This window comes from Metopolophium dirhodum, chromosome 1, assembly GCF_019925205.1.
Source record: "Metopolophium dirhodum isolate CAU chromosome 1, ASM1992520v1, whole genome shotgun sequence".
Taxonomy (NCBI): Eukaryota; Metazoa; Arthropoda; class Insecta; order Hemiptera; family Aphididae; genus Metopolophium; species Metopolophium dirhodum.
The window spans coordinates 55,524,988-55,545,264 of record NC_083560.1 but is presented as its reverse complement, the minus strand read 5'-3'; the positions used below and the strand labels follow the sequence as shown (position 1 = coordinate 55,545,264).

General features: G+C 31.9%; 1 protein-coding gene across 1 annotated transcript in view; it reads right to left on the bottom strand.

Moving 5' to 3' along the window:
• LOC132937511 (nephrin-like) overlaps positions 1 to 20,277 on the bottom strand; it is a 485,631-nt gene that overhangs the window by 84,382 nt on the left and 380,972 nt on the right. The window contains exon 5 of the mRNA XM_061004329.1: positions 18,688 to 18,891. Coding sequence (XP_060860312.1) covers positions 18,688 to 18,891 — 204 coding nt within the window. The remainder of the gene's footprint in view (positions 1 to 18,687; positions 18,892 to 20,277) is intronic.

Here is a 20,277-nt window from a genome sequence, read left to right as displayed (position 1 = left end):
TACAACGTTCTTACGGAAATATTTCATCTTGTCTATTCCGAGTACAGACTCGAATTAGTATGAACATTTTTTAAATCAAGTAATATGTTTTTGTTATTGTGAAAAATAAATGCTCGATGTGGATCATCTAACCATCGAAATTTTTTAAGAAAAATATGTCCTACGTTCAGATAAATTATTCTCGAACACTCGCCTATAAATTAGATATCAAAAGTTGTAGCTCTACTATTATGTGACTATTTTTTAAAAACATTTTAATACCCACGAGGTTATAGTAGATATTATATGATATGTGACTTGTGCAGTGATTTATTTAGGTATTTATTAGAATGGGTACCTATACCCGACATAAAGTTATTCATATATTTATAGTGTTTTCATAAAATATAACAATAATATTATACAATCAATTGATCGAATAAAATGAAAAAAAAATTGATTTTCGCATTTTAAGAACATGATTGATGCTTTTCAGATCCATTATTCAAATATTTATTTTTTTGATTATTGAGTTTTAAAGTTTATTATAACACCGTTTGAATGTATGGGATTTTTTAACATATTCGCATTTTTTCTTTATAAAATAAACTTTTTTGAAAAATGTTTAAACTGTAAAAATGTCCATTAGATTTGAAAACACAGTATTGCATAAACATATCTTTAAGTAAAAATAGACAAACATCCATAAACGAAACAAAATGTCCACAAAATATGTAATGAAAGTAATATATATATATATCAACACTACTGTAGAGTAATAAACAATAGTTTTATATTAGTTTGTACTACGATGTACTACGATTCAAATGTTGAAAAATTGCGTTCGTAAAAAGGGTAACGTGAAATGGCCATGTTATTAAATTTTTACATTCGACGACTCCGACGAGTGGGCAAACACGAAGCTGATGCACATTTGTAAAATAAAAATAAACCCATCACGGTGGCGATACAGAGAAATAACGAATGGGAGTCGGCCAGGAGGGATCGTAAGTGGTCCGGGACTTAACAATCGGAAGAGGCGCCGTGACTCTTTGAGAAAGACAAGCGTATTCGTAGTGTTGGCTGTGCAATGTATAGCAAAATGGAGGTCGGTCCCGGCGGGGTGGGAGCGCGTGTACTCACCGAGGGAGAAGCAAATGATAGTGGGTGGGGGAGGGGGGGCGAGAGAAGTGCTGAGGAACCGGAGACCCGGTAAAGTTGGTAGGATTATGATAACAACGACACAGTAGTTTTATTCCCCGATGCTATTCCACTCAAAAAGCGTCGTCATTTGCGTGATTCGCGTATACAACAACCCCTAACCCGACCACGAAACCCTTCGCACTCGCCGCGGTCTGTTTCATGCGCCGTATCCGAGTAGTGATGCAGGGTCGGCGAGGAGAAGACAAAAGCACTTCTACCCACCGACGAGGATTCTCTAGACCACCTCGCGCGCGCGCCACAAAAGCAGACACTATATACAGGTAAGAAGCTTTATCACTTTCGATCCTACGACTAATGGCGTAGCGCCTTCATTAAAAACAATGCCACATCACGTGGCCTAACCACCGCGGCCGCCATCGCCTCTCAATCTAAGTGTGGAGAATAATGAAAGAAAAAAAAATGATAATAATGCTTTTGTCCGCGTGCGCGCCTCGATAACAAACAACCGCCGCGGGGCTTGCCGTTGAAACGCTAAATAGTATAATAATATAATATAAGTTTTTTTCCTTCGATCTCATTTTAAGTTTACCAGTCAAGTCGAATACGAAAACAGAAATCGATGCTTCCCGCGAGGAGTTCATAAAATAATATTATAACGGAGCACATTTTATCTCGTTTAAGACTCGCTCACTGCATAAGATCACCGATACTTGGGGTCGTAGAACATTAATATAATAATATGATCGGTCGTATCAAATTTCACGTCTGCGCATCGTACCAGTCTCGCGTTAACTGCTCAGAAATACGAAAACAATTACGAAAAAAACTACTCGTACATCCGCCGCGTTGTCCGCATAAAACATTTGCGATGTCGTAGGGTATACTTATCTAATACTTTACTCGTGAGCGTCGTATGTATGACGAGAAACTTCGAGAAAACGGATACCACGCCTGCATATTTCGGCATAGTTTTGCCCGCGTATGAAAGTCAAAGTTTAACCATAAACTCCGCGCGCATTTGTTACTGATAATAATATATTATTATAATATTAATACGCGTATTTCCCCCCTGTCACACATAAAACAATTGTAATTTATATTACATATTATGACTATTAACTTCAGTCAAAATTGTTGGTGTGTTGTGATGAAAAAGGGCTGGTCGGAAATAAAAAAAAAAAAAATGTTTTTCAAAATTCAAACGATTGAGCGAGGAAAGTTAAGTGATTCCTGCAATAATGACAACCGTAAAGTATAGAAACTATTTATCATTATAAAAGTTTCCATTTTTAGTTACCTTATTAGGTTGAAAACTAATAACAGATATCAAATAAAGATACAATAATAGATATGTTATAAATATAATATTACATATCATATGTAATTTAGTCATCATATTTAGTTCAAATAATACATTTATATAACAGATGAAACTTGGTATTTCGAATTTATAAATTATTCAGACGTATATTTTATATGCATAATTATATGAACGACTTATGAAATATATTATATTGTAACTATATAATTCAGTTACTCATATCATATTTCGTGAAAAGAATTTAAAAAAAACAACAGATTTCTGTTTGTTAAAAAAAATAGGTTTACTTAAGCTATTTTAGAGATGTTACCCTTTATACAATCTAATAAACAATGATTTTTAATATTTTATCATAACAAAAAAAATAATAATAAAATCATTTTTAATCTATTATGTACTTTATTATATACATTATTATATTATTACATTATTACATTATTATATACATTCATACCAATTTGGTTGTAGTAGAATATGTAATATGTAATCAAAATAATTTGGAATATTTCAATATTCTAAAATGTAATATAATATCATAACTTTATTGTCTATATAACTGATGGTATGAATATATGTTAACATCTAAACAGGAAACTTTTTTTTTTTCTAGAGTAGCCAACTGCTAGTTATTATTATTTTAAATACAGTAGGTAGTTTTAACGTCTACGCGTATTCATTAGTAATTATTACTCATTTGAAACGAAACTATGGGATTAAATAGAAAGTGATATTTAACATTTCATGTTTCAGAAAATATGTTTTCATAGACATCCTTTAAAAGAGGGTGTTAACTGAAATAATACAAATTGTCGAGTATGTGTGAGATTATTGTGTTGTATTATGTTTTGATTCTACAGATGTTCTCTATTTTGAACTTTATAATTAGAGACAATTTGTGTAATGAAATAAAGAAATATTCTGATCACTCTGTATAATGAGTTTTCGCTGTTTAACGTTATTAAAAAATATACCAATTACTGCGTAGGTACGGCATGTGTTTAGGTTTTCTGTTGGCCGGACCCGTCACCGTCCACCAATGTTATCACACGTGTGCCCGAGAAAAGCGTTTTTGACAATGTTTGTGGACCGCGACAATTACGGTGGCGCGTGAAGAATGGACGGTGAGTGAAACAAAACGTATAAAATGGGTTGTGACTTTCACAAAGGCGACTGAAATGAGCGGTGCTGAGTGTGAGAGAAAGAGAGAGACAGATGGAGAAGAATAGAACAAAAAAAAAAATAAAAACGGGCGCCCAAAAACGACCAACATTGACCGATGAACGTTTGTCGTCGACCGTTGCGCGTAATTGGGGCGTTTTAAAGAACACGTCAGCGGTGGGTGTCGTTTAAATTGCGAGCGCTTTGTAAAAATTATATATATATATATATATTATGTATACAATTTAAGGACGGTGTTTTTGTTTATTTATTTTTTTAACACGGTATCCGTTTCGGCGGCTAAAACTAATTTCCCGGACCGCCATCGCATCGTCACCTCGTCTACATGATAATATTATATACATCCTGTACATTATACAAATGTCCTCTTTACCCCATAACCCTGCCCAGCCGAGTCTACCACTGGCATGCCCTCCAGGTAAGTCCAATCTCAAAGGGCAGTCGTTTCTTCTGTTCAGATCTCTCCTTGCCCGCCCTGTCCACCCGTAGTCGCGACGCTATAAGAATATAATAATAATAATAATAACGATGAAACGAGATACAGCGCGATGGAAATAATTCGCCCGAAACACTATCTCCATTTATATACCGTCGTCGGACATTGTTTCATTTTCACGTTTCACAATATTTTATCCGGTGTCCGACCGAGTATTATGCGAGTATTTAATATAATAATATATATTTATATGAATACTCGCTGTATAGTTATACAATGTACGAATACTATTCGTCACCTCTTGCATGATCTAATATATAAAATTCTCGTGTCACAATGTTAGTTACCATACTCCTCTGAAACGGCTTGACCGATTTTTATGAAATTTTATATACATATTCAGTAGGTTTGAGAATCAGCTACTATCTATTTTTCATACCCTTAAGTAATAAGGGTTGTCCAGAAAAAAATAAAAATAATAATAATAACAGTGTATTATATTATATTGGTTGCTATTAGTTAATAGGGCATGTTTATTGATTTGTATTATTATTTTTTGTCAAAATATATACATGAAAAAGAATGTTTGTGTGTAGATTAGACCTATGGGAAGAAGATAGGCTAATTTAAAAAGGATTAAATTTGGTTTTGTTTTATTCATCGGATTTTAGTACGGTTAGGTTAGGTTAGGATTTTGTATTAATTGATTATATTAATCCACCGTAGGTGGAATTAAGTAAAAACGACAAACTTGGTATAACTTTGATACTTTAGAGTTAAATCATACACTTATGTACAAAGAGCACGGAGTCCGCGATCTACTGCAGGTAGGTTGCCTACTTGATAATATACTGCTGCGAATCAGAATTTTTATTCCGGGCAACAGAAAAATTTAGATAAATCTATCAATAGAATATCATACACCGAATATTAAATAACGCATTGAACAAAGTTTGAGTCATATACAGTTTGTATATTTAACGGGTAACGAAATGCACGGGATCAGCTAGTAAGTATATAATATTTTGTAAATGTATCACTATAGTGATTTGTATTATAGATAATATTTTATTTTTATTTTTTTTATTGGTCTAGAAATTACAGAATTTCCGCTTCGACAACTAAGGCCAATTCATTTTAGTAAAATAGAAGCAAAATTCAATAAATAATTAATTATTTAAATAGATAATAGAATTGAAATCAATTCAGTTATTTATGTACCTATACTTTACAATTTTTGGTTTTATCTTATAATATGTCTAATATTTTTATTGTGTTGAAGAATTCTTCTATGTTGATTTCGTTGTCAGCTGTGGATCTAGACGCGTACCAAAAAAGTGGCTTATGTTGAGTCCTCTCTTTGTTTTTCTTACTGTCTGGATTCTTTGAAGATTTATTTAATTGTAAGAGTGGTTTACACACAATATTTTTAATTTTGTGAATACGAAACATAGTCACATATAATTTATCAAGCCATGTCTCAAAATAAAATATTAAATCTCATTCAAGCCACCGCGAGCAATAGTGCAATAGTAGTAATAGTTTTGGGTAGTTTAAACTTATTTAGAAATTAGAATTCACCTTCTTTGAAAATCGAAATTATTGTTTTACTTATCCGTCGTAGAATTTATCTTTTTATGAGATATATTATTTTATACTCGGGTAGTGTTACTAATTTATTTTTCGGTGCTTTGCGTAGGGTGACACCGTCCATGTTTTGGTTATCGTTAAAATATAACCTGCTTACCCACCCTAAACTAATAGAAACTAATACCCATATGGCCATATAGCGGTATTATACACAATACACACGGGTATATGATGATCGTGGTATACCACTGTTTCCGTACCGACTATAGCTAACCTTCATGGTATACGACGTCTATACCACGTTATACACCCCACTTCCTCTTTCAACAAACTTAAGAGACGCGTATACCGTTTACCGATATCGTGTGCCCGGCGGGTGACGAGAAATTTTTAAGCCTCAAAACTAGGGAGCGTGTGCGCACTTGTCGAATTGTGCGTGCGTGAACGTTTGCACGAGCGTCCTCATCTTACACAGACAGCAAAAGGGAACCCTTTCCGACCGTCGGTGGCGTCGACCGTGCGACGCACGTAAAATAATTTCCGAACGGAATTAACAAAACTTTTCGGATAATTCAGTTAGTTCGAACACAATGAGTGCCGGTGCGCGGCAGGTACCCGGCGGCCACGACTAAAGTTATGCTCGGCGTATTAATCGGCGGCGGTGACAATTTCGATAATTATTGTTGTTATTATAATTATTACGATTATAATTATTATTATTATTACTAGTTACTACTATTATTTTAGCTCGCCCCGCTCCAACATATACCGGGAGATATGCAAAACCCCCCGTAATAATAACACTATTCCGACCGAATCAATTCCGGAAGCCGAATTCGTCCAACATAGTATATACGGGCAGTCGTATATAATAATACTCGTATTTACGTAGCCTTAGTTATGGAGACCACAAACTAGTTTTTTAATATTAGGAAAATATTATTTAGGTATCATATAACTTATAATAAACTGACGATATTCTACGAATTCCAACGAATAAATCCGTAGGTACTTGTATATTTTAAACAACGTCGTTCTAAGAAACAATTAATAACCCGGAACGATGTCGGTTATTCTTGTATAATATTATATGGTATACTGGCAACTGGCACTGGGCACTATTGAACCCGTTGGTTATTTTTTAATAAAACATTTTAAGTAAACAATAATAACTCTTATATTTTCTTTCATCTCAATTTCGATTTTAATACAATGAAAATATTTTCCAATTTTATTTTGTACTCGCATATTTTTACATCCTGCAGTGGTATTATTTTTGTTTAAAATATCAAACAAATCTACATTTATGTATTAAAACGTTTTGAATTTAAATTAAACAAAAAATTAAATTAGCCAGATGTAAATCAAACATTAAAATGTAAAATAATTAATATACACTAAAAGCCAGAGATGAAACTTCGAAGACTTATAACATTTAATTGCATTCACAATTACTGCAATTTATCAAAGTCGTTAGCATACATCCAATTTGTTATTTAAATTTTTCGTTTTCTCTACGTGACCGAATGATTTCAGTGGGTTACCATTGTTTTACAATTAAATGGTAGTCCAGACGCTGGTGGCCACAAACCGCTACTCTGGGCAATTTGGAAAATCATAAACTCTGTAAGGATGATATATTATGCGCATAAAGGACCGACTGTTGGGTATAAATGTCAAAAGGAACTAGAAAGGGTATCGTCCGCCTAACTTTGAATTTATAACACAGTATGGTAACCTGTTTTATTATTATTTTTTTTTCTACAATAGAATATGAATATATTGTTTTAGAATACAGTGGTTTATTGTAAAAAAAAAATACCACAGAACAAATATATACATGACATAAAGTAATATTTTAGGGAAACATAAATGCAACTTCCTAAATGTATTGAAGTATTACTTTACATTAGCTCAATTTGTTTCATATATGATCGGGACGCATGAAATGTATTAATATAATTGCCCCCGACGGTATAATAAATAAAACTCAACGACTGTTACAATATAAGTTTAGAATAATATTATCATCATAATATCACAAATTATACTTTTGACCATATCGAGTCTACACGAACTTATACCACAGTGACTTAAATGTAATTCTCGCTCCAAAAACATTTATGATAAAAGCATTATATTATATTATTTAATTGTTAAACTAATAAGCAAAGACTGGAACCAAACCTAAAAGAACCGGTTCAGGAACCTAAACCTTTAAAATATAAAGAACCCGAACCAGAACCGAAACCTTTATTTTAATAAATAAAGTACAGGAACCGAACCAGAATTTTTAAATTAAATAGGTTATTTTATGTTCAAGAACAAAATAATTTTACTTACCATAATTTAATGGTATTACTGTTTTGTGTATAAGCTATGTATGATAATATGAGTCTTCAAATATTTCTCATACTATTAATTTATTAAACCCGTATTCCGGATAGGTATTTAAAATTATTATACTTTTCGGTACCTTTATTATCTGGAACTGGTACCGAAATTATTTAGAACCGATACCTTTATTTTGTTTTATCAAAAACCAGAACCAAACCAGAAAAGGTATTTTATTTTTGGAAAACCAGTACCGGAACCAATACCGATAAATTCAAAAGGTTAAAGTCCCTGCTAATAAGTAATAATATCGTATTATACTATAGTAGTACATGCTTTAATGACAAATATGATGGTGTTAAAATTAGATCCACGGGGATACAAGTATTTTTACTGGTAAATAAAATAACTCCAATCATCACAGCATACGAGTATCTTGCTGGTTAGATTTCAAGCCGTTTTAAGTCAATCATAAAAATATAGCTACGTCATGCCTCATGACTATTGTTGACTATTCATTCATCTAGCCTAATGAACAAGACTTTTGACACGGCATAACTGAACGACGATTTCAATTGAAATTTAAACGATACGTTGATGTCACCGGTATGGGCCGTCAGAGTGTGCGAGAGGCCAAGCGTCACTGTATCCTCCAAACACCCCTTCATCAATGTTTTCCGAATTGCTCGTCGTCGTTATAATATTATAATTTTACAAAACTACCATGTGTGAATAGACATAATAATTTTAGTTATTGCGACACAAAAATAGGATAAAGTTGAGATTTAAACTAAGGTTGGAAAATGAATAATATTAATAATAATATAATATATATATTTTATATATATTATATATTTATGAACTTCGGAGCGTTAAGAAATGTTATCCTTGAATACAAGTTTAGTCGCAAGTAACACACGCGTGTTATTACTATTCACAAAGGAACAATAAAACAACGTTCACCGTTAACGCAGATTAAAATATCGAGATTAGATGAACATTTCGATTTCTTGATTGCTTAAAACGTGTTCAACAGCGTAATTTTAAAATGTATTATTACATATTGTGATGGTTTATTTCATGCGATCGATGCAACGAAGAAAACATTCAATGGAAAATTAGTAATCAGGGTGAAAATGAATGTAGCATTGTGATTTACCTTAGACAATTTTGAGTTTTTACAATAAACCAAATCTTAACATAATAAACAGTATTTAAAAATTAACAAAACATGAAACTTTATTTTACTAGCCGGCGTATTTGCGTGGGTTTAAAATCACGGAACATTTGAGATTTAAAATGTATTCTTCGAGACGGTTTTCGAAATTTTATTTTCAATGTATTTTATGTTAAATACTTAAAGGATTCAGATAAATGTAATACTTATAAATGCGATAAGTTATACTTAGTACTATTGTTAAGAAATGCTTATAGAAATGGTGCAGTTGTGACAGAAACATTTTATGAGACAGAACATTTAAATATTATATTTTACAAGAAAACAATATAAAGTAAGTTATTTTTATTCAGAAAACTAACTACATCACATTTTATACCAGAACCACTCTCTATGCTGAAAACTAAAGCATTTTTATTTGCTCCAAAACATGATGATGAACGCAAAGGTAAATAAATACATATTTTAAACACATTCATTCGATTGAATCAAACTACAAAGTATTTAAAATATAAAATTAGAACATAATATTTATTGACGTATTATCTATCTCAGTGGTTAAGTTATTTTATTTTAGTATGTTATCTGCTGTCAGTTAGTCGACATAGTTTTATAAAAATGTCAATTTTATATAAAATCATGATTATACATTTAAAAACACTTTGAAAGTGTGGTGATACTTGCGGGTAAAAAAATGTGAACATTGTTTTGGTAAAATTATCTCACACTTGTTGATGGTAAATTTAAGAGACTATACATAATTATAGAAATATGCTGTAAACTTTCATAACGAAAATATTAGTATGAAATAGGCAAATGATATAAATAATTTTGATTTATAAAAATATAATGTGTTCAAACAGAACTCATACAGGTAATATTTTATGAATAATGGTTTGCAATATATAAAATATATTCTTATAAATCAAACTCGGGACCACATATCGGTTATACATTATAAAGATGCGATGTACCCAATTGCGTGCCTTAAGCGATAGCAATTTTAAATTGCATACAATTTACTCCATTCAAATATTAATAGGTACTATTATGATAACTATTTTAAAAGCGATTCCGTGGGGGTGGTGTAAATATTGATAACCAATTGGTGGAGGCGCGAGATGGTCGAGGGAGAGTTCATTGTTTTGAAAACCAATTTCAAGACCGACATGAGCTCTAGCGAATTAATTTATAAATAATTCATCTCCTACCCCTGGACACTGCTGTTCAACGTCGCCACGGACCACGACCACCGCCACTCCTTTACAACCTCACCCGCCCCTCACCATCACGTTCGCTACCACAGCCACATTTCTTCACGGCCGTTGCGCAACGCTCCATTTCTGTCAAAAACAACAGCCGGTCACACTTTTTAATTAAGTGATTTTAATAATAATAATAATAATAATGAAGACGGTGAATAACGGTGAAAAAAATTTTAATATATACGCAATATTATAATAATGTATATATTGTATAATATAAACATAATTAAATAAAAACTTATTCGGCTCGCTACAACAGTATAATAACATTATGTATGCATATTATATAATATAATATATTATAACGTATACTGCATAGGTGTCGCCTTAGTAATATTAAAAAAGTTCACAAAAGTACAGTAACACCATCGTAATTGCTCTAAATATATTACGCCTGTGTGAGTACCGAACATGTGTTTGCGATGCGTGTGAGTGTGAGAATTTACAGACAAATACTACAGTTGGGAACCGCTGAGATGCAAGCGAACTATATTCCGACCGGCTTCGGTGTAAAAGTTGTTTTAAATTTTCTTTTTTATAACGGACTATAATTCAGGTCAACATACGCACACGACTCATGCTTGTGCGATTTGCGATTTGACTTGACATGTCCGAACCTGCGAACTACACACGATCAGAGAAAAATATCACGAGAACTCCTTATAGGCACACAGACTATATAGGTAATACATAAAAAATGTACAACGCAGTTAATATGTGCAGACCGTGATAACTGTTGGGAGACGAATGAAGGTATGCAGTTTAATATGTGAACCGTCGAAATGCTCGTGGAAAATTAATTAGAATTAATCTTAAGCGAGAAAAACAAGAATGCTTGTCCTTTACATCATGTAATTTAATATGTAAAGTCTGAGAAAACAGACGACTCTTTGTATAGTGACGCACGCCGTTATTGTATGTCGTGCATGGAGAAAATTCGAAATTTTTATTTAAACACCTATCAAACTTTAAGTCTAAACCTACAATAATACAATTTGTGTCCCAGAACTGTTTTTTTATCATGTCTAAATTGTAATTAATGTATTGTGATGTGCACCATAAAATTAGAATATAATATAAAATAGAAGAACATAAAAAATATATTGTTAGATGTTTTACGCGATATAAATAACAAACAAAGTAAATATTTTTTTAAAGTATCTATTTTTATTATATAAATATTGGCAGCCGTGACCTACATTTTGATTCCATGTACGAACGTACAAATTCGGCAATGGAACTATTGGTTTTAAAATATTAGATATGTATTTTTTTCCCTTTAAAAACTTTTTCTGTGTAGAATAAAACCACTTCGACGGTTTTATAGTGCCCAAATAAATTTATCGGAAAACTAGACTCATAACAATCTATTATAATGTACATCTGGAGTAATCAAGTCACAAATTTATAAATAGCATAATATTTTTCGCATATCATATTTGTAGACATAAGTCTTATAATATAGGAACATACCACGCTTTTGATCGTATACTATTTTATTTACTTAAGTATTTTAAAACAGGACAAGCCACACTCATATAACACAAATAATATTATAATTTTAAACATAAAATGGCTAAAATAAATAAGAATACTACCAATCATATTCAGTTTTTCAAATTATGGTAATATAGTACCTACCTACTATAATAGTTAGTAAAGAGGACGATATGAAATTAAAAATCTACACTTTTAAAACGATGGGTTCTCATTAGTTAATTTCATCATTAGGAAAACAAGATGGTTGAGTATAAAATTAGTAGTAAGTTATACAAAGGATCATAGAATGAGAAATTCAAACACGAACTTAATCCGGGGACCCTAATATTTACCCATGACAGTCATTGTCGACCGTCAGTGTGGCAGCTAAGAAGTCGACTTAAAAAAGATAGATTATTTTTATTATTGATAGTGCATTATAATTTATAATACGAATTAATTAGTCACAGGTTTTCGTTGTATCGGTTTGCCTGTAATTTTATAACAACTTGATCAAAAAATATTTAATATTCTTCATACTATTTTGAAACAAATAATCTAATAGAAGTAGCAGTCTCAAATACACTTATTAGTTAAGAAAAAAAAACATTGGATGGTATACCGCTGTGTGCGTACGAATAAATACCAGAAAAACAAAATAATATAACTGTACATAATATTATTATCTATTATTTATATGTATATTTATTATTATTTATTTAACTTAAAATGTGACAACATGTTACATGTTATTACAATTTTGTATATAATTATAATAATATATCGACTGCAACTAATATTTTGCATAAATATTGAATACCGAATTTTGGATATGATAGAAAGTTTATGATAGGTAGAAAGTTTAATAAACCATCTTCAAGTGAGGTTCGGAATGTGTCGCATACAATATTATCAGTAAAGAGAAGATTATTTTTGTAAAATATTGTTAAAAATTTAGTTGGGGAAAATGACAATATGATGACCGATGAGTATCATGTATAACGTCGGAAAAATAAAATGTAATTTAACTTGTGATTAATTAATATAATAATATAATAAAGGTACCTTTATTATGGTGTTGGTTTATGGTCTCAGCTGATGTCACTAAATATATTATCCAGTATTATATTATAATGGTAGGAATAATAATAATATCAAACTAACGATAATCGAAGACAATAAATTATATGGATGTACTAGTGTTACTTACGCGCTCGGCGCTGTGTATATAATAATAGTTATAATAATAGTCATAATAATAATAATTAAAATATGTATATAATGTCATAGTAATTTTCCCGGTAAAAAGTAAAATCTTATCGCAGACGGTTATGAAACTACACGTGGTTTTAGGGGTCCAAACGAGAAGCGATGGCAGTAGAGAGGACGTGAATGCGTCTCGTGCGTCGTCGTGGTACCTATAAAAAGCTCACACAGAGACTCCGATATTCGACTTGAATAATTCACGTCGGTCTCTATTTGCTCTCGTCAGCATTATTGTGTAATTGTGTTTGAACGCACGCACACGCACGCCTGCAAGTGGGATATATAAATAAGCTCCTGCAGGCTAATCTGTTGTGCTATTATTAAGCGGAATCGGGGAGGTTCAGTCGCTGAGCGTTACCGCGGATACCTAGGTACATGTATACGCGTATTATACATAATAGGAATAATACGCTCTACGGTAATCCACCGCAGTAGTGGCAATCGTTGGTACAACACATCATGATGTGATATTAATATTATGATACATAACGCAGAAATCGTATTCAACCTGTAATAATAATTAATTATAACAACGACACCACTTAATCTAGAAGGGCTTTGATCAGGAATAGAAATTTGAATCGGTTGAACGACACGGCGGAGGAAGCATATCGTGCGGCTGTTGGCAATCTTGTAAAATATATTTTTTAAATTATCAGATGTAGGTATAAGTAGGTATAGGTACTTGATAACGTATTCACTGTCTCTTTGGAAAGCAAGATGAGGTATGTAGTGCCCAATCGCGGCGGCGTTGTTCTTAATATTATTTTAATACCAAAAATAGTGTATAACTAAAAATTAAAAATTTACAATACTAAAAATTTAGCAGGGTGAAAAGTCAAGACAATTTTAAATTTGTTGCGACAGGGTTACGGCATATAGTTCTATAATTAGGCCAGGGACTGGAACCTTTTGAATTTATCGGTATCGGTTCCGATACTGGTTCTCCAGAAATAAAATAACTGTTTTGGTTTGGTTCTGGTTTTTTGATAAAACAAAATAAAGGTATCGGTTCTAAATAATTTTGGTACCAGTTCCAGATAATTTAGGTACCGAAAAGTATAATAATTTTAAATACCTATCTAGAATGCGGGTTTAATTAATCGTATGAGAAATATTAGAAAATTAAATAATCATACATAGTTTATACACAAAACAGTAATACCATTAAATTATGATAAATACAAAATACAATTATTTTATTTTTGAACCTAAAAGAACCTATTTAATTTAAAAATTATGGTTCGGTTCCTGTACTTTATTTATTAAAATAAAGGTTTCGGTTCCTGTTCTTAATGTTTTAAAGGTTCCAGTTCTGAAACCAGTTCTTTTAGGTTCGGTTCCAGTCCTTGAATTAGGCGGTCGGTGGTGTAATTAATCTCTTCTTATAGATACCCGCAGCCATAACTCACAAAAAAAAAACAACTAAAATACAAAAATACAATTACGATCCTGCAATGCACTTTCAGCGGATGTTGCAAAGGTTCATATTATCCTGGATAGGTCTGGTGGGATTAAATAATTTATAATTATTATATTAATTCATAATGAACATTACACTACGAATGATTTATATTTTTCAACAATTATTATCGCACTGAGACAATATCTCGGTTGACTTCACGGTTTGTCGGATACGGCTTTTTGTGCGTGTGAAAGTGTCGTGCTACTGCTGCCCCAATGACGGTTGTGTTTGTGTAATTTTCGCGCTTTTGTAACATGTCGTTTGCGATTGTTATAACATCCTCCTACTCCCTTGTTTAAGTGCATGGCGTAACGAACGCGGATAATTAAATGGCTCGTTGTAATTATTATTATTATCAATGTGAAAACGTCACAACTACGGTATGATTCTTCGTATCGTTCGACCGAAGTAAGTATTAAGTATCCAATGTGAATGTATATTATTATTGTCATTATTATAATAACAATTATAAATTATAGACTAGCGATGAAAGGGATAATATTATCTTATTTAAATTTACTTGATTTCAGTGTTACTAGGCGAGGTTAGGTTTTGATTATATTTATTATTATTATTATTATTATTTTAATTCATTGTGATTAAATCGCGGTATTTCCGTCAGTCGATACAAATGATGGCTTATATTTGTTAACTCTTAATTATCAGTATATAGACAGTAGTGTACATTAAGTAAGATCGGATATTTACATTTTAATAGTGGAGAAGAATATAATTTGAATTTCCTAAAACTGTAAAAAGAAGTTCCTCGTAGTATATTTTGTGTATTTATATAAAATTGAAATTTATCAATTTACCCTTTAAAAATAATTATAGATATTTTATCAAAAGCACTGTTGCATTTTTTTTTATTCATATTCTTAAGTTGATTAAATATTATAATCATAACTGTGATAAAAAATTTATCGAGATACTGAAAAAAAAATTTCTAAAGGAGTTGAGTTCATAAAAAAATATAGTATACCAATGTATACATTGTAAATAGAATAAAATAAATAAAATTTTGAATTATTTTGTTTTTTATTTATATAGTATACTTAACAAAATAAACCCGAATATTTATAGAAATAATATTTTTTATACTACAAAATATAATTCTCAGTATTACAGTTTAATATACTAACTTATATTTTGTAAATCACTTTTCTGAGAACCAAGATTCTTACCTTCTAGATTTAATTACAAATTGAATAACAAACTCAAATATACAGATGTATCTATTTGGTTTTATGAATAAAATATATCGGTCTCATAATATTTCGAATGTAAATAAATTATAAAACTATTTTAAATTTTCTAAAACTTTTGAAAGTTTATATTGAGATAAAAAATAATAACCAAATCTAGTAGCTCCAGTATATGATTTATTTACATATATATATATAAACTACATAGGTATGTAATATTTGTTCTAAAGCAATTTACTGAAATAATAATAATATATTAATATGCACCAATAACGATGGGATTCTAACGATAAAAATATACATTTGCATTTAAATCAGATGAATGTAATAGTGGTCAGTCAAAGCCTGCCTTCATCATTTTTCAAAATTATTCACATATTTTACTAACAATTATAATGTTGAACATTTTTAGCAGAGCGGTGTACTATCATTGGACGTTCATATAATTCTAAAAACTATCGGTATTCTTAAAATGTAATTAAAGATTATGAAAATACAATGCACATAATATGATACTACGAGTAATTTTGTGTTATCTGTATACTATAGTTGTACCTATACTTGTATGGAAATGGCAGATCACAAGTTTACAATAATCACAATACTTTAAATTATTATAATAAATAAAGTCAAATAATTTACCTGGCATTAAATTAGTTAAAATCTATGCTCGATGATGATATAATAATATAATATATTAAACAATTAAAATATTAAAACGATTGGCCATAGTATTTTTGCGTTTGAGTGCGATCATTGTGTATAATGTAGAGAATATTTCCTTTTAATTCACATGGTCGTTTCGTACGTCGTATCAATTCGCTGTTATCAGAGCACTATTAATCTAAGACCGTGGCACTACCAGACAAGTATTTTATTCGGACCTCTTAAATTCTAGATGAGTAATTTTTTTTCGCATCGGACCTACACAGCACGTGGGTTACAAATACGCACATGATATTATATACACAAAATATAATAATATTAGTGTCGTGTCGATCGGTGTCGGATAAAATAATAATATTATTAGTATTGTTATTTATACGTACACGTATCGACGTGTAAAATACCCACGCATCCGGCGGCGGTGAGTCTTAAACACACGATAAATCGATACGTATCGCTAAACTCGTCGGTGGTCGAGCGCGTGGTCGGGCGGGGGTAAAACATAAATAATTCGTAACGAAAATTAAATCGGATAGTGGCGAGAAACGGGCCATAAATCAAATTCGGTCCGATCGTTAACGTCTTCGGAGGTCGGCTCTATATATGCGTAAATGAGCATGCACGTGTGTCTGCGACTGAACCGCACAAATAGTCTGAATAACGACGCTGTAGGCCTCCGACACAGACTTCACAACGGTCTATACTCGTCTACGATACTTCAACTACGTCTTAATAATGATCGTTTGACGTTGTCTCGTACGCTTCACGTACCTATATGATATTATTATTTACGGTCACTGAGAGTTCTTAGTAAATCCATCCTACAAGTTCCTCTTTGCACACGTCAACCGGCTCGATCATATAAAAAATAAAAATGGTGATTATTTTTTTTTTTTGATATAATATTATAGTTTTTCAACCACCGTTTTTTTTTTTTTTTTTTATTGCTGATTACCAAAATGAACTGCACGGGTTATACCAACATCACGATCGAAATCAGGTGATTAAAAAAAATTAAACACAAATAGTATCTTGAGCGACTACGATACAAATTGAAAACTACCGAATAAGACCGCTCACACACCATGCCATTTATGACTGCTGCATAATAATATTATATCCATCTAAAGCCAGGACCTGCGTCGGATCGAGGGACAAAATGTCCGTTTCAGAAGGTGGTCTCCGATTTTGTTTTAGATTTTAATCGATTACCGTAATATTATGATGTTAAATTCTGCCCAGTATTGTGGGACGTAAACCACTACTACCAGAACCGCATTCGATTACGTTTTGTTATAACTGTGCTACACGTCATATATTATTTATTTATACGGTTAAAACGTGTACCGCAACTATTTTATTTATAGTATATTGTTTCGGTCGGTCTTGTCGAGTTTTAACCAGATTTAAGAGAATCGATATGTGTCGGACATCGGATACGACCGCACCTATAAAATATATATCATACATAAATGTGCCTAAATATATTATATGGTTTTTGTCAATTTCCGTGTGCCACTCTGTCTCGCTGCCAAAACGTATCTACCCACAGGTATATTATTGCATAAGCAAACAGACATCGGACAGCCTATTCGATATCCGATCGATTTTTCGTATCAATGTAATATTATTACATCAATGATAATATTATTATACTTTGATGTTATATTTAGTACAACACACGTGGTATTGAACTAATCGTCAAACAGTAATACATTAGGCGATAATTGTGTTATATGTATTCTCGATACTATAATAATATTATATTACCTATATGAGATTATCTTTACAGTTAATATACATTTTCCGATCCACAATAATTGTAACTAATTCGTTCATTATACCGATAGATATATTGAAAATATTTACTTTCACATAATAATATGGTGTGAATACGAATGAGTTACTATTTTTAAATACTTTAATCACTAAAAATCTAAACAAATTAACCGAAACACAGGTATAAACCAATAGATACCCCCAATGTCTTAGGTGGAACTATACGTTGCTGTCGATCAGCCTGCGTATTCTGGGCAATCATAGGTCTTATTTTTTTGTACGATCTGGCATTTGGAGAATCCATAGGCCACCCGACCTAAGCTACTCACTACGGCACTGTTTATATAACTATGTATTACAAAATACATGTGCATGTACTCACGTATCATGTCCAACGAGACGGAGCTGGATATTGGCGGCACCATATGATTGTTGGATGCCTGACAAGTGAAAACGGTGTTGAGGTGGCGGCGTTCAAGTCGTTCCAGGCGCAACACGTTTCTCACCTTCCGGTCCGGTAGAGTTTCGAATGTCTCATCGATCAGCGCGTTCTCTTGCCACCAGGTGACACGGGGTGGCGGACGTCCTGCAAACAAAAAATAGGACCGTTAATAAAAAAAAAAAAAAACGTATACAAATATAATATAGTTTGTTAGATGTGTTAATAAAACCTGTAAGTGATAGCAACAGACAGAGATATATTATGCAAGCAAAACTGATCTGTGTTGGTGAATCGATAAAAGCTGTCACAAATAATTTTGTTATCGAGTAAGTACCTATTGATTATGTAAAAAGCCGAATCAATCAACGTGTATATAACGACATCGCGAATGACATTATGTATGCAATGTATACGTTTTACCTACATCGGTTTGTATATTTTAATATACTATTATGTTACTATATTCACCTCGTTATGATTCGGCATTTTAAATTACCATAAGAACATGACTTTTACGTGTTTAGATCGCTGACGACACTACCAGCGGCAGTCACTGGGTAGAAAAAATAAAAAAGGGGTTGCACGTAATAATTTATTTTTTAATTGAATCTGACATGACGATTTCGTTTTAATACCTTTGCACGACCTATGTGGTATAACAATAACCTGGTCTGTGTTCGTGTTCAATAACAGCGACACCTCATCAGCCTGTGCGTAATATATCATTATTATGATCATGGTCAGTTATGCTAGCAATATAATAACACGCAAGTTTTTTTTTTATTTTATTGAAATTAAAAATATTATTAAAATGGTGGTGGTGGGGAAAAGTTACTATTTATCATAATAATATCACCTAAGCTTTTTGAAGATATTCCACTTCCGTACCCAAAATATTATTTTTCTCAATAACTGTATTCATGATTATAATATAATGTAATATATTATAGATGAGAATAAAAATTATCAGCTACTACAAAGTCTTCGCGCAGTCCTCGAGGATTTCGAGTGACTGGGCGGTATAGCAGTAGTGTGATAGGTGTACATATTTTTTTCACCCCCGTCAATAATAATATTATAATACTCAGAATAATTAATGAAAACGTTTAAAAACAAAAATCCAAAGACGTCGGCGAGAGAGAATGAGGTGGAAGAAGAAGACCGTTTGGGAGCTTCATTTCTTTACGTTATTATAATACACTGTATGTTATAATATGATGTGTATTATAATATATACCGGGTTCTTCTGACAACATTTTTTTTGCCTAACTATCGTTCGAAGATTGATTCATAGTTCGGCCTCGAGACGAGTGAGTAACTTTTTTATCCCACGCCCCGTCAAACGTTTCCATACAATAATAATATACTATACACCGCTGCGGGTTTTCAGACACGATAAGTCCAAAAACCTTTTTCTCGGGAAAAGAATATAATATTCAAGCTACTATAACATAATATGCACAGTATAAACACAAACGGAAGAAAATTGCATAAATTAAATTATATGTATGTATAAATTTTACCAACGCG